At 40.3% G+C, this 17033-nt stretch overlaps 1 protein-coding gene and 1 non-coding gene across 2 annotated transcripts; one reads left to right on the top strand and one right to left on the bottom strand.

The window, feature by feature from the left end:
- Positions 1-441: 441 nt before the first annotated feature.
- Positions 442-548, bottom strand: LOC145117928 (small nucleolar RNA R71). Its single transcript, XR_013712920.1, has one exon. It is a non-coding gene; the product is annotated as a small nucleolar RNA R71 (small nucleolar RNA).
- Positions 549-1562: 1014 nt separating this feature from the next.
- LOC145111190 (uncharacterized) lies at positions 1563-2228 on the top strand. The gene has a single exon (XM_079047486.1). It carries the CDS (start codon positions 1563-1565, stop codon positions 2226-2228), a length of 666 nt encoding a protein of 221 aa, XP_078903612.1.
- Positions 2229-17033: the final 14805 nt, after the last annotated feature.

Raw genomic sequence — 17033 nt, 5'->3', positions numbered from 1 at the left:
ACCAAAGCCGAATTCGAATTAGAAAATAGTGAACCCGAAGACGAGCCGAAAAACGAAATGGAAAATATTGCTGATATGTCCATCGAGGCATATAAGAAGAGAATCTGAGAGGACACCGGTCCCGGTCTAGTGCAACCCGCGATTCCAGTCACTTCTACATTCGAGCTGAAAGGACACATTCTGCCCACACTCAAGGAAGTTCCATTTTCTGGGAAAGATCATGAGGATGCTTATAAGCACCTTGATGAAGTCAATGACATTGCTGATTATTTCAACATCCCAAATGTCCCACGCACTATAATTTTACTAAGAATGCTACCTGTCACATTCAAGGGAGCTGCCAAAGATTGGCTGAAAGCACTTCCACCCGATGCAATTACTACTTGGGCACAGATGTGTGAGCAATTTTTAGAACACTTTTGCCCACCTTCCAAAATTGCTAAAATCAAGAAAGCCATAGCAAATTTTGAGCAACAACCGGGGGAGTCACTATACGAAGCATGGGAACGCTACAAGGGATTGATAAGGAATTGCCCTTAAAATGACTTGAATGAGCAACAAGAAGTATCTATCTTTTATGATGGGGTTAATGTCGTGACAAGGCAACTCCTTGATTCTCAAGGACCATTGACTAAGAAAAATCCGGCTAAAATCAAGGAATTAATTGAAGAGTTTTCCAAGCATTCTCGTGAGTACCATAATCCTAGACATGATGGGGAAAAGGGAATTGGTAGTGGAACATTGAAGATATGGCAGCTGTGTTAGCTATGCTAACCACTATAGACCGGAGGATGACAAGATGGACCAGTCAATACATGCTATTAGAGTTGGGTGTGAAAGATTCAATGGTCCACACTTGACCAAAGATTGCCACTTGGATGATAATGGGAATAACAAGGAGCAAGTTTGTTACTCGAGTGGAGATAAATATGATGAAGATTGGAGGAAAATAAAGAAGGAGTGGTTACCTTATGAAGAATATAAGAAGCAAAAAAGAAGAAAAATATAGGCAGACTGGCTGAGGCTTCTACCAAAAAGAACAACCACCTCCTGAAAAGAAATTTGATCTTGAGTCTATGCTAGCACGATTTATGGAGGCTTCAGAAAAGAGACACGATGAGACCGATGCGGTGATAAGGGAACATCAAAATCTCATGAAGGACGAGCAAGCATTGCTAAGGAATCACCAAGCATCGATCCAAAATATCGAAGCCCAACTAGGTCAACTAACTACTTTGGTACATGAAAAATTATCTCCAAAAATTTTCGAGAAAAAGCCTCAACCACATGTTATGGTGATTGAAACTGAAGAGGATACCATCTCTGAGTTCCTTGAAGCACTTGAAGTTGATCCACACCAGTCCGGACCCAAGCTTAAGAATTCAAAACTAGAATAAAAGAATATTGTTGAAACTTCGAACTCATGACGTGGGAATTCAATCTCCACGACGTGGGGTGGGTCTGAACAGAAAATTTTTAGTGATGTTCAAGCTTATCGTCCTCTTTTACCATTTCCATCTCGAGCTCATATTCACCCACTGGATCAGGAACACTTGAAGTTTATGAAGCAAGTGAAGGGTATTTCAATCAATACCCCTTTCATTGAATCGGTGTCCAAGGTTCCTGAATATGTAAAGTTTTTGCAAGATTTACTCGATACCCGCCAAGAACTAGAGACGAATAGCAAGGTGATACCTAGAGAGCAAAGTTCTAATGTAATATTGGGAGAGTTACCAAAAAAAATGGGAGATCCTGGACGCCTCACTCTTTCGTGTGAATTTGGAAATAAAACGAAGACTTATGATTTAGCCGATTCTGGAGCTAGCATAAATCTATTGCCTTTTTCATTCTATGAGAAGCTAAAAATTCCGGATTTGAAGGCTACAAGAATGACAATTCACATGGCTAACCACTCAGTGACACATCCAAGAGGCATCGTGGAGGATATTTTGGTAAAAATCTGGAAATTCATGTTTCCAATTGATTTTGTTGTTTTGGATATGAAGGAATATGCCAATGTCCCAATCATTCTTGGTCGCCCTTTATTAAATACTGCTAGAGCCTTGGTAGACATACATGAGTCCAAACTTACTTTAAGAGTGGGGGATGATGAAGTTACCTTTGGATTTGAAGACAAATTTCAAATTAATGATGCTCAAGGTGAAGTTTTCAACATAGGAGAAGAAAATGAGCTTGAAGAGTTGGAGAAGTTAATGGAAGAAGATTGAAGACGAGAGCATCCATTCCAATGGTCCTTGAAGTAATTGCTTATAAAACTTTGACATCTTGGGTAAGCACAAAGATTGAAGACAAATTAATCTCTGTTGACAAGGAAGAGGTTACTTCAAGGTTGAACCAGACAACTATGGAAAGGAAAGTTGAATCATTGGAGATGAAAAGTGAAGATGGAGTGAAATCAACACCGGTGGTGAATAAAGGAATTAAGAGGAATCTTGAAGGAAATGATGCGAAGGGTAAACAAGAAAATTCTAAAGAAGCCTATCTTAGACGAGTTCAAGATTATAAAAGAAAATGGAAGGAGAAAAAGATACAATTGGTAATGGACACTCCGACGAATTCAACGTGAAGCAGCACGGAGTCCGGCTCATGACTCCAACAAAAAGAAGCGCTTCTCGAGAGGCAACCCGAGCTCGGTTTGCAATTTTCGTTTCGTCTTTGCATTTTTAGTTTTTGCATTTCTAGTTTATTTTTGGGATATTAATCATCTAAGTCATCTTAACGCTTAGAAAATGGCAGAAATCTAGTGTGGGGTTCATAAATATTGCTTGATAAAAATTTTAGAAACAAAATTAAAGTTTTAAGGAAAAAAATTGGACTTTTTGTCATTTTAGCGACACCACGTCATGGCCCAACAGCCACCTCTTGTTAAATTGATATGGCCCGATGGCTCTAATCCCAACAAATAAGCCCACGACGTGAATTCGAAATCCATGATGTGGGCTTTAAAAAGTCACCGGGAGGGGGGGTGCAGTATAGGATACTTACCTTTTGACCAACCCTATTTTCCCAACACACACGGACGAAGAACGAGCAACCCCACACCCGATTTTTGCATTCTCCTTCCAAAATTTATGGATTTAAGTGTATCATAACAACATTTGGTAAGTTTTACATTCCATAATTCTTGTTGATTTCCCCTCATTTTATGCATTTAGTGGTTAGGGTTGTTCTTAGAGTTGAAATACCCGAAATTGAGTCACTTGGATAATGAATTTCGAATGCATGTGTGATGTAAGACCTTAGATATACAGGAGAGAAAAATCCCAAGTGTAATTGTTGGTTCGTTTTGACCTTACTTGGATCGATCTGGATTCACGAAACGAACCGTGTCCACGATGTGGATTTGGACACCACGACGTGGATTCTGGGCGACCAATTTTCTGTTTTGTCTTGTTATTAAATCTCTTGGTGGGTTTGGTCTGTTTTGTCTGTTATTGTTTATTTCAGGAACAAATGGGTCCTCAAAGAGCAGTTCCACAAGAACAAGATCCTATTGACGTGTCAAGTATCCACCCGCTCTACCGATTTCCTCAAAATCTCTCTCGTGCTATACTAAAAAATTATGAGAATCAGTTGGGGTGGTTGTACAACCGCGACTTTGCGATTGCTCCTATTGTGGATTGGGCATGGTTATGAGGGGTAGGGATGGTTGTGGAGTTAGAAAGGTTTTGGTCGAAATTGTTTGTGGGAGATGGATTTTCATTCACATGCAACGGTTGGAGGAATCTCTTTGCTATTCAAGAACCCGTTTATCGGGAGTTTATCAGTTGAGTTCTTCGCTACCATAAATTTTGAAGACAAGACCACCGATCCCAACTACCATATTTTTTGTTATTTTTACAAGGCTGTGTTCGGAATTTCACCTTGGGTGTCATTGATGTCGAGTTTTGGAGAACCATTTCTAATCACGGGTATAATTCTCATGATGCATGCGAAGGACAAATCAGGTCTCCCATTTATTGGTTTCTGCATCGCCTCATAACTTTCTCAATCAATCATAAGAATCACGGGGATAAGGTGCCTATTCAGAGTTTGTTTCATTTGTGGAGCATAATTATACCCGACGTTTTTTGTGACATCCCTTATATGCTTGCACGGTTCATGGGGAGGAAGGCGACTAATTATAAACCTGGTAGTCCTATTACGGGTGGACACTTAGTCACCTGACTTGCCCGGTCCTATGGTATATTGAGTCCTAATTTTATTAGGAACCTCACACGCTTTTTGGACAATGAATTGACTGTCCAAGTTTAAGTGTAATGCGGGTCGTGGTGAATATGGGAGGAGGTTTTGTTATACCTCCAGAGGACGTTGAGCAACCCATAGAGGAGCAAGGGGAACAACCTAGGTAGAGAGGGAGGCGCAATGTTAGAGTGTGCGCAGAGAGAGGCCACCCACAACAACCACCTCAACAGTTTGAGGGTGGGGTACCAACCGACCCATTTCAGAGTCGGGCGGGTATATATTTGGATAATCTTCATGGAGGAGTTAACTACAACACCCAAGTGCTCAACGCTTTATGTACACATATGAATATGGAGGCACCTCCCGCAATACCACCTCATTGCCCATACATTCCAACATGGGAAGAGATATGGACGAGACAGGGAGACTGAGCATGAACAAGTGGAGCTCAAGGAGACGAAGATGATTACTAGTTTTATTTTTTTTAGTTTTTTGTTATTATTTTTAAGTTGTTTTATGATTGCATTTGGAACTTGTAAACCAAATGTTAGAAGGTTATTTTCTTTTCTTCTCTATTACTTGTTTTGTTGCAGATTTCAAGAGTTTTCGTGAGTGGGATGATGATGACATTCAAGATATTAGAGCTTATAAGAGTTAGACCGAGTAGTTTAGAGTCAAGATTCGAGACTTATTTTGATAAGTGTGGGGTTACATTCGTGAGAGAAACAAGTTGAATTAACGAGGGAAGAATTAGTGAAATTTAAGAGTTTTGATAGCGTCTAAAAGTTATTTATACAATCAAGTTGCACCTAACTTGATTCACAAATTATATATATTGTGACGCCCAGTTTACACGACGTGGACATTAACTCCACGTCGTGAATCCAGTATACATCGCGACTTCAGACAAGACTTTTACTTGACATCACGTCATGTTCTCTACCATCACGACGTGGAAGTAAAATTTAGAAGATTCTTTCTCTTGAGAATAAGATGTGGCATATGTTTTCCCACATTAACGAGTTATGCTTTGAAGATTTTCTACACTACATCTGTTGAAGATTAAAGTCTCTAATCCACATTTTTCTGGCACATTCAAGCGTATCAATGAAGTCCAAGTTTCATTCTCCATCATTAAAGATGTCCATATTCAAGATGTTTAAGTTTTCCACATGTTCAGAATTCGATCTCGCCACTACTATCCCAGGGGAGTCTGTTCTTTTTTCTCCCTTTTATTGCTTTTAAATTATTTTATGCATACAATGAGGGAATTGTCTGTAATAAGTGTGGGGTAGGGGGTAGAAAAAGTAAATTGCTAGACAATTTAAAATTTTTAGAAATAGGTTTGAAATAATAATCTACAAATTAAATCTAGTGATAATAGTTTAAACTTAAGTTTCTAGTGTTGTGTGGCATGATCCAATGAGAATTCAAATGTTTAATTGAGCCAACATATGTTATAGTATATTTGTGGCATCCCAAGTCTTAGTGAAAAGCCATGAGATATGAAAGGTAATCTGGTAGTTTTTATGGTATAATATGTTTTCCAGTCTGAACCTGAAATCTATCTAGGAGAGCTTATGTAGTCATTGCACTTAGACTAATACCTCTAACCAATAAAGGTTGAAGTTAAGCACCCTTGGCTAAGCATGTAGGTTTGAAGCAAAAAAAAGTGAGTTATATATAAAAAAAGAAAGAAAAATTACCAAAAAGTTGTAAGAATTTTGGAGCTATCAAAGTATGAAAATCAAAAGATCAAAAATTTTGAAGAATAAAAAAGTTGAAGATACCAAACGTTAAACAAAAAGGTGGTGAATTCAAAGAAATCAAAGATCAAGTATTCAAAGAAGTGAAGAATTCCAAAGAGCTCCATTGTGGTATAAAAGTTGTAATTTCTAGATTATGTATGCTTGGGTAGCTTAACAAAAATACCTTGAGGTTAAGAAAGATTTCTAAGGATGGACTCAGAGGGTTGCAAAAATGAGTGTCGTATAAGCTAAGGGGTGAAAATTCATAAGGATTGTGAGTATTTAGGATTGGGGAAGTTTTTAGGAACCTTAGACACAAATATGCGCATTGAGGTCTTGGTATAATGGCTGAGTTCAAAATCGATTGTTCTATGTGATATTGGTGATGAAAGTTTAAGTTAAAATTAATGAGTTTTGCTTGAGGGCAAGAAAAAGATAAGTGTGGGGTATTTGATATTGCCATATTTATACATATTTTTAGGCAACATTTGAATGCGTTTTGATTAATATTTTGGTTATTTGCATAGATAAGTGGTACTTAAAAAATTAAATTGTATTTTGCAGCCAAAAGGAGCAATCTTGAAGAACAAGGACCAAAAGCGACAAGTGATGGAATTGTGGAGGCTTGGAGAATTAAAGAAAAGAAAAACCCACGAAAAAAGCTGAAGTCACGTTGTGGACTTCACTTACATGACGTGGCGTGGACAATTCTGGAAGATGAGTACACTGGAAGTCAGAATCCTTGCCCGATAAGGATACATTCAAATTAACGACGTGAATCTCTAATGTAACGCCCGGGTTTCGGGGCTAAGCATTTTTAGACGATGTAATAGTCTATGTCAACTATTGTAACCCTTTTTGATGTAATAAAGATGAAATATTTGAATACTATGCAAATTATGTGTATTTGTGTGCTTATTATTTAACTATAAATGTATAATTAATAAAGAATAAAAATAAGCGTCAAAATTAAAGTGTGATATAAGTCTGATATCTTTATATAAAGTTGTAGTGGTCGAAACAAGGATTCCGGAGATATAAAGAACGCCGAAATCCGAGTTATAACGAAGAAGTTATGACCCGTCGAAGTTTCACGAGGGAACCGGCACGACATCGGGAAACGTAAATAGTGAATTTACGATGGAGCGAGTTTTAGCCTTAGCGATCTAAATGAAAGTCGTAGAAAACATTAAACCGAGAGCGTCCATAAAAAGAACGCCCAAATCTGACTTCGTATGAGGAAGTTATGATTTTTAGAAGTTTCGGCTTAGCAGTATACAGTCCGAAGTTCGAATATTAGATCGAGCGGTTTTTAGCCGACACAACCTAAACGAGAATCGAAGATCTCGTTAATAGTAGCTTATCGATAAAAATACAGACGAAAACGGACGTCGGATGAAGAAGTTATGAATTTTTAACGGACCAATCCTGTCCCGCCCTATTAAAAATATAACTTTTAAAATAAATTCAAAATTAGCCGACGGAGTCTAAACGAACGTTGTAGAGTACGTTCCCGCCTACGCGTGGATATAAAGAACGTCGAAAACGGAGCTCGTATGCGAAAGTTATGATTTTTAAAAGTTAAGTGTGCAATTTGCGAAACTATGATGACGTGGCAAGATCCTAGCCGTTGCATGCTCCCCACGGCCTCGCATCCGATGAACGCCACGTAGCCTCGCACTACGCCCCGCGTCCGAAGCTGGGTACGCCCGACGTACTTGGCCTTATCCACTTCCGAGAGTAGGTGCGTGCGAAGCCAGCTGGAAACGAGCTGGAGACCTTACCGAGCCTTACTCGCCGCGTAGCCAAGGATTACGCCCAACGTAGTCCGAGGCCTCGCAGGCTATAAAAGGGGGGCGAGGGTTTCCGGATTTTTCACTCATTTCTTCATTCCTTTCTCTCTCTACTTTCTCTCACTACCCATTTTAATCCCCTAAACCCTAGGAAAAATCCCTAGCACCCAAAGGAAGCCCCGAGGCTCCCGGAGTCCCGAGAAAAAGGGTCTTTCGGTTCGGAAACGCTGCTCCGAGCAAAGCCCGGTTTTCTTTAAAATCCGTTGTAAGTGAGCTACGCCTACGCTATTTTTAATATAGCTTTTAAATAATTATAGTAATGTTATTAGGTCCTTAAAATAATTATTTGGGCTATTATTATGAGTTATATTGAGTGTCATTTAACGCTTATATAATAATAATAATAATAATAATAATAGCTAGACTATTAATTAGTCGCGGTTAACGTTAAAACTAAACTCTAGTGGTATTGATACTAGGTTTTGGTCAAGGAAAAATTATTTTGAGATAACGAAGTGTTGTTCAAGTACCGAGTCACCACCTAATCAGGTGAGTGCATAGTTACTTTCATCTTACACATAGATATGAAGTATTTAATATAAATTACGTGCTATGTGTGCATATTGTCTGAATACTTGCTGTCTATGCTGGGTAAAATATTTTTATACACGTTTTAAATGATTTAAACTGTATATGTATTTTATATCTACAAAATGTGTTGGGTAAAACATGGGTAGATGTAATAGTTGTTGTGTGACAAAATAAAATAATGAGAGGCCTCGTTATAGATGTTATTGATGATCCAGTCATCTAGCGGAGTATAGATGACGACCACGGACTATTCTAGACAGTCCAGTGGAACGCTAGCAGGATCGCAACCTGTAGGTGTTTATTTGAACTGTGTGTTTAGCAGAAGTACTCCATCCCCTACATGGTTGCCTTATTTGACATGAATTGCTGAGGAACCCCCGAAGCATGTGTTGTCACCCCGATGAAAGTCCTTAGACTAGGTCCCTTGTGTTAGATGTTTTAGGGACGTAAAGTGAGGATAACGGGAACGTGTAATCGGGTTTGTTTGGTTTGATAAAGTTAATAAACTTATTTATTGTGGGTTGAAAACCCTATGTGCTCACCAGGCTCCCAAGCCTGACCCACTCAGTTTCTTGTATTACAGGTAGTGGCGCATGAGCATAGATGTTTGGATGAGAGATAAGGGATTATAGGCCTGTAAATACGAAATAATGTAGTAAGGCTTATGTTGTACTGTTTATGCTTTTGATCTGTATCGAACATGACATCCCGAGTCTTTTAATGTAATACATTTCTTTGGTAATGCTTTTGATAAATCTTTATCATATTTTGTTTTGGGACAAATTCCGCAACACTTTTATTTAAAATGTTATTCTGATTTTCAAACAAGCATAGACAAAAAAAATCGGTCTTTTCTGGCCGTGAAAATGGGGATGTCGCAATTGGTATCAGAGCATTAGTTTAAGCGAACTAGGAATTTGTAGGATTTCTAGACTTAAACTTAGAATGCTAAGCGATGATTGTGAGGTGTGAGCACTAGCTTATTTTAGGAATTATGCCTAAAATGCTTTTATATGCTAAATGCTTTGTGCCTGATATGCTGTTAGTTGTTCGGATCTATGGTCTGTTGCCGACCGGATCTGGAAACCTTATGTGTTTAGGATTCTAAACGTACGACTACAATATTAGAACTAACATGTAAACGTTTCGGAGTGATAAGGATGATTTGAACGTCAGTCCTAAATAAAGATCTAAATTCACCTTATTCGGTGTATAGATCAAGATGGCAAGGACCCGTAGCGGAAACGTGAATGCAAATGGGAACCGAGATCAACCCCCAGTGATACAGCAAATACCAGCCGTAGTAGAAGTTGCACCTGAGCCAATCACCATGGCTGGAGTACAAGCCATGATGCAGGCTATGTTAGCTGAACAAAGGGAAGAAATGAGGCAAATGATGCAAGAGAATAGGGACGAAGCCACCGTGCCCATTGTGCAACAGGAGCCAATTCTCGAACAATCGGAGGAAGGAAACTACAGTAGGTCAGTGGGCCAAGCTGATCCGCCAGTAAATAGAAGAAACGGCCAAGATGATGCGGTCGAGAGAAATGGATGCAAGTACAAATATTTTCTGACTTGCAAGCCATCGAATTTCACTGGAAAGGAAGATCCGATCGGAGTCATGGATTGGATCTCAGAAATGGAGTTAGCTTTTATGACATGCGGTTGCAGAGGCAAGCTGCAAACCACTTTTGCAGTACGCCAGTTCCGAGGAGGAGCAGTACGCTGGTGGAACACCCTGGGGAAGACCTTGACCCCCAATGAGCCCCTGCAGCTGACATGGGCAGAGTTTTTAGTACAATTCAAGCGCAAGTACTGCTCAGCCCAAAACTTGCTCGACCTAGAGAACCAGTTTCTGACCCTGAAAAAGGGAAGCATGTCAATCGATGAATACACAAACAACTTCACAGAGAAGATGGAGTTTGCCTTGCGTCTTGTCCCGGATGAGCTGACGAAGATCGACAAGTACGCTAAGGGACTCCCATGGGAATATGCAGTGCTAGTGCGTCAGGCACGTACTCTGGAAGCAGCTATCTGGGCTGCCAAATCTGTGGAGGATATGATTAAAGGAAGGGCTGCCAGCAAGGTTGAGGTTGGCAAAAAGAGAAAATTTGAGGGGTCTGTTAAACCCAACAATAAGAAGAGCAAGTTCATTTCCAAGAAGTTGGAGGAGGAGGGAACGAAGCAAAATGGTGCGAGAAGTGCAAGAAGAAGCACTCGGGAAAATGTATCGAGGAAGTGACCTGCTACAAGTGTGGGAACACGGGGCACTATGCCAATGAGTGCACCATCAAAAAGAGGGTGTGCTACGAGTGCCGTGAAGAAGGACATATTGCTAAGGATTGCCCGAAGAAGAAAGATGCGGCAAGGCCCAACATTCCACCGAAGCGGAAGGCGAGAGCCTTTCAGATGACGCTCGAGGCTACGAAGGAGGTAGCAGACGTCGCTTCAGGTACCTTTCTTGTAAATGGATTGCCTGCCAATATACTATTTGATTCCGGAGCCAAATACTCCTTTGTATCGCATAAATTTGGTGGGAAATTAGCATTGCCTGTAGAAAAACTTGATAATGCCCTAATTGTGGAAGTTGCCAGTGGCAAGTTCGTACCTGTTAGCAATCATATTAGGAACATCGTCATTGACCTAAACGGAAACGAATTCCACGAGGAGCTTTTGCCCATAGAGTTGAACGGTTTTGATATCGTTTTGGGAATGGATTGGCTTAGTGCCAATGATGTTGAGATTCTCTGCCGAAAGAAGATAGTAAGGGTGAACCCACCCGGAAAGGAGTCATTTATGGTGTACGGGGACAATCGTAGACTGAATTCTGGAATCATCTCCCTGATGAAAGCCAGAAAATGTTTGTCCAAGGGATGTGCATCATACTTGTCATTCGTAATCGATGCTAAGAAGGAAAAGAAGGAGGTGCAGAATATACCGGTTGTGTGTGATTATCCGGAAGTCTTTCCCGAAGATCTTCCCGGATTACCACCTGATAGACAAGTGGAGTTTCGGATAGACTTGTTACCAGGTACAACACCGATAGCAAAGGCACCTTACCGATTAGCACCAACGAAGATGAAGGAGCTTATGACGCAACTTCAGGAGCTGTTGGACAACGGTTTCATTCGACCTAGTTCATCACCCTGGAGAGCTCCGGTGCTATTTGTAAAGAAGAAAGACGGAAGCATGAGAATGTGTATAGACTACCGAGAGCTGAACAAGGCAACGATGAAGAACAAGTACCCATTACCGAGGATTGATGACCTATTCGATCAGTTGCAAGGTTCGAGCTATTTCTCAAAGATCGATCTTAGGTCAGGATATCATCAGCTAAAAGTGAGAGAGCGGGATATCGAGAAGACTGCATTCAGAACGAGATATGGACACTATGACTTCTTGGTTATGTCGTTTGGACTAACCAATGCTCCAGCAGGATTCATGGATTTAATGAATAGGGTTTGTAAACCATTCCTCGATAAATCCATGATAGTGTTCATCGACGACATTCTGATCTACTCGAAAAGCCAGGAGGAGCATGGCAAGCATCTACGAGAGGTGTTGGAAGTCTTGAAGAAGGAGAAGCTTTATGCTAAGTTCTCCAAATGTGATTTTTGGATCCGAGAAGTCCAATTCTTGGGTCATGTGGTTAACCAGGAGGGAATAATGGTTGACCCAGCAAAAATCGAAGTTGTGATGAAGTGGGAATATCCGAAGAGTCCCACAGAGATTCGAAGCTTTCTAGGATTAGCCGGATACTACCGACGATGAGGCTTTTCTTCGATAGCTGCTCCATTGACAGCTTTGACCCATAAAGGAGCTACTTATTCATGGAGTAAGAAGCACGATGAGGCATTCGAGAAGCTAAAGAAAAAGTTATGTGAATCACCGATTCTTTCTCTACCCGATGTAATTGAAGCTTTTGCGGTCTATAGTGACGCATCTGGAGTCGGGTTGGGTTGTGTTCTGACCCAAAGAAAAAAGGTGATAGCATATGCATCTCGACAATTGAAGGAGCACGAAAAGAACTACCCCACTCACGATTTGGAGTTGGCAGCGGTAGTTTTTGCTCTAAAGATATGGAGGCATTACCTCTATGGAACGAAGTGCAAACTTTTCACTGATCATAAGAGTCTCCAGTATCTCTTTAATCAGAAGGAGTTGAACATGAGGCAACGACGCTGGCTAGAGTTACTCAAGGACTACGACTGTGAGATACTTTACCACCCCGGTTAAGCAAATGTTGTTGCTGATGCTCTCAGTCGGAAAGTCAATCTTGAAAGGAAAAGGCCAAGAGCCTTGAGAATTGAAGTTGTCTCGACAATTGTGGAAAGTATCAAGAAAGCTCAAGAAGAAGCTTCGGAAAAGAATGAACGAAAAGAAGAACGTTTGGGAAAGACGTTGGTATTTGGTACAAACAGTCAAGGACTGAAGGTATTCCAAGATCGGATTTGGGTACCTAAGACGGGAGGGATAAGAGATCTTCTGATGGAAGAAGCTCACAAGACCATGTACTCGATTCATCCCGGTAGCACAAAAATGTATAGGGACCTAAAACCCTACTACTGGTGACCGACGATGAAACTCGATGTTGCGAAGTATGTGGCCGAGTGTGTGACATGTGCGAGAGTTAAGGCACAACATCAGAAACCGTATGGGAGTTTAGAACCTTTACCTGTACCCACGGGTAAATGGGAAGACATCACCATGGATTTTGTGACTAAACTGCCCAGGACGAAGAACAGTCACGACATGATTTAGGTGGTCGTGGATCGTTTCACAAAGAGTGCACACTTCATAGCTGCCAACGAAAGGTGGTCTATGGATAAGCTTGCAAATTCTTACGTGAAGGAAATTATGAGACTTCATGGTGTTCCTCTAACGATTGTATCGGATCGTGATAGTCGTTTCACGTCGAGGTTTTGGAGGAGTCTACAAGAGGAACTGGGTACGAAGTTACCATCCGCAGACTGATGGTCAGAGCGAAAGAACGATTCAAACGCTTGAAGATATGCTGAGAGCATGTACCCTTGAGTTCCAAGGTAACTGGGATGAGCACTTACCTTTGGTAGAATTTTCCTACAATAACAGTTTCCACTCGAGCATCAAGATGGAACCCTATCAAGCCTTGTACGGACAGAAGTGTCGTACGCCATCTTGTTGGCTTGAGGCTAGAGAAAAGCAGTTTATGGGCCCCGAGATAGTCCATGAGACTGCTGAGAAGCTGAAGGTGATTAGGGAAAGAATGTTAGCAGCTCAGAATCGTCAGAAGAGCTATGCTGACAAGAAAAGACGACCGATGGCCTTCGAAGTTAGGGATTCAGTTTTGCTTAAAGTCTCACCATGGAAGGGACTTATAAGATTCGGAAGACGAGGAAAGTTGATTTCAAGGTTTATTGGACCGTTTAAAGTTCTTCAGAAGACTGGGAACCAAGCTTACAAGCTGGAATTGCCCGAAGAACTTGATGGTATTCATAACACCTTTCATGTGTGTTATCTGAGGAAATTCACTGGAGAAGTTCCCGACATAATTCCAATCTCAGAGTTAAGGATGGATGAAAACAAGAGGCTAATTGAAGAGCCTGAGGCAATTGTTGACCGTAAGACTAAGAAGTTACGACGCAAGATGGTAGACTTAGTGCTAGTCCAATGGAAACATTCGAATGGGCCGAATCTCACTTGGGAAACAGAGGATGACAAGATGAGTCGCTATCCGCCTCTGTTTGCTGACGCATGATTCCGGGACGGAATCATCCAAAGGGGGAGAGAATTGAAACCCCCGGGTTTCGGGGCTAATCATTTTTAGACGATGTAATAGTCTAGGTCAACTATTGTAACTCTTTTTGATGTAATAAAGATGAAATATTTGAATACTATGCAAATTATGTGTATTTGTGTGCTTATTATTTAACTATAAATGTATAATTAATAAAGAATAAAAATAAGCGTCAAAATTAAAGTGTTAGATAAGCCCGATATCTTTATATAAAGTTGTAGTGGTCGAAACAAGGATTCCGGAGATATAAAGAACGCCGAAATCCGAGTTATAACGAAGAAGTTATGACCCGTCGAAGTTTCACGACGGAACCGGCACGACACCAAAAAATGTAAATAGTGAATTTACGATGGACCGAGTTTTAGCCTTAGCGATCTAAACGAAAGTCGTAGAAAACGTTAAACCGAGAGCATCCATAAAAAGAACGCCCAAATCTGACTTCGTATGAGGAAGTTATGATTTTTAGAAGTTTCGGCTTAACAGTATACAGTCCGAAGTTCGAATATTAGATCGAGCGGTTTTTAGCCGACACAACCTAAACGAGAATCGAAGATCTCATTAATAGTAGCGTATCGATAAAAAGATAGACGAAAACGGACGTCGGATGAAGAAGTTATGAATTTTTAACGGACCAATCCTGTCCCGGCCTGTTAAAAATATAACTTTTAAAATAAAGTTAAAATTAGCCGACGGAGTCTAAAAGAAAGTTGTAGAGTACGTTCCCGCCTACGCGTGGATATAAAGAACGTCAAAAACGGAGCTCGTACGCAAAAGTTATGATTTTTAGAAGTTAAGTGTGCAATTTGCGAAACTGTGATGACGTGGCAAGATCCTAGCCGTTGCATGCTCCCCACGGCCTCGCATCCGATGAACGCCACGTAGCCTCGCACTACACCCCGCGTCCGAAGCTGGGTACGCCCGGTGTACTTAGCCTTATCCACTTCCGAGAGTAGGCGCGTGCGAAGCCAGCAGGAAACGAGCTGGAGACCTTATCCGAGCCTTACGCGCCGCGTAGCCAAGGATTACGCCCAGCGTAGTCCGAGGCCTCGCGGGCTATAAAACGGGGGCGAGGGTTTCCGGATTTTTCACTCATTTCTTCATTCCTTTCTCTCTCTACTTTCTCTCACTACCCATTTTAACCCCCTAAACCCTAGGAAAAATCCCTAGCACCCAAAGGAAGCCCCGAGGCTCCCGGAGTCCCGAGAAAAAGGGTCTTTCGGTTTGGAAACGCTGCTCCGAGCAAAGCCCAGTTTTCTTTAAAATCCGATGTAAGTGAGCTACGCCTACGTTATTTTTAATATAGCTTTTAAATAATTATAGTAATGTTATTAGGTCCTTAAAATAATTATTTGGGCTATTATTATGAGTTATATTGAGTGTTATTTAACGCTTATATAATAATAATAATAATAATGGCTAGACTATTAATTAGTCGCGGTTAACGTTAAAACTAAACTCTAGTGGTATTGATACTAGGTTTTGGTCAAGGAAAAATTGTTGTGAGATAACGAAGTGTTGTTCAAGTACCGAGTCACCACCTAATCAGGTGAGTGCATAGTTACTTTCATCTTACACATAGATATGAAGTATTTAATATAAATTACGTGCTATGTGTGCATATTGTCTGAATACTTGCTGTCTATGCTGGGTAAAATATTTTTATACACGTTTTAAATGATTTAAACTGTATATGTATTTTATATCTACAAAATGTGTTGGGTAAAACATGGGTAGATGTAATAGTTGTTGTGTGACAAAATAAAATAATGAGAGGCCACGTTATAGATGTTATTGATGATCCAGTCATCTAGCGGAGTATAGATGACGACCACGGACTATTCTAGACAGTCCAGTGGAACGCTAGCAGGATCGCAACCTGTAGGTGTTTATTTGAACTGTGTGTTTAGCAGAAGTACTCCATCCCCTACATGGTTGCCTTATTTGACATGAATTGCTGAGGAACCCCCGAAGCATGTGTTGTCACCCCGATGAAAGTCCTTAGACTAGGTCCATTGTGTTAGATGTTTTAGGGACGTAAAGTGAGGATAACGGGAACGGGTAATCGGTTTTGTTTAGTTTGATAAAGTTAATAAACTTATTTATTGTGGGTTGAAAACCCTATGTGCTCACCAGGCTCCCAAGCCTGACCCACTCAGTTTCTTGTATTACAGGTAGTGGCGCATGAGCATAGATGTTTGGATGAGAGATAAGGTATTATAGGCCTGTAAATACGAAATAATGTTGTAAGGCTTATGTTGTACTGTTTATGCTTTTGATCTGTATCGAACATGACATTCCGAGTCTTTTAATGAAATACATTTCTTTGTAAATGCTTTTGATAAATCTTTATCATATTTTGTTTTGGGACAAATTCCGCAACAATTTTATTTAAAATGTTACTCTGAATTTCAAACAAGCATAAACAAAAAAAAATCGATCTTTTCTGGCCGTGAAAATGGGGATGTCACATCTAATACACGTCGTGGAGTTCAAAAAACAATGAAACTATATATCCTTGATGTTTACGAATTGAAGACGTTGGATAGACATTAGAGGGTTCTGAATACGAATTCTAGAGGAGAATTAGGAGATAAATCAAGCTTTGGCATCAAAGGGAGAATAAGTAGAAGATCATAACTTTATTCTTAGTTTAGTACATTACTATGTTTTTAATAATGAAGATTGTGTGTTTGATTGTTACTATGAGTAGCTAATTCTAGTTGCTTCTGTTTAGCTAGATGAAGCTTGAACTAATGGATTATTTTTATGATTATGGATTTTTCTTGTTGGTTGAATGCTTGTGTTTGATGGTTGGTACCTAGCATGTTGTAATTTGATACTTAAATTACTTAAACTCATGTTCTGTGTAGCTTAGTGAATATTAAATTGCATGAACTTGATACCTAGTAATTCAGTGAC

This window comes from Lactuca virosa, chromosome 5 (assembly GCF_052849685.1).
Source record: "Lactuca virosa cultivar CGN04683 chromosome 5, Lactuca_virosa_CGN04683_v6, whole genome shotgun sequence".
In the NCBI taxonomy this organism is placed as follows: domain Eukaryota; kingdom Viridiplantae; phylum Streptophyta; class Magnoliopsida; order Asterales; family Asteraceae; genus Lactuca; species Lactuca virosa.
Note: the sequence above shows the minus strand (reverse complement) of the source record. Positions and strands in the feature narration are given on the sequence as shown.

Excerpts from the sequence above, each read along its gene's own strand:
- LOC145111190 (XM_079047486.1), top strand. The coding sequence starts at position 1,563 with ATGAAGCAAGTGAAGGGTATTTCAATCAATACCCCTTTCATTGAATCG.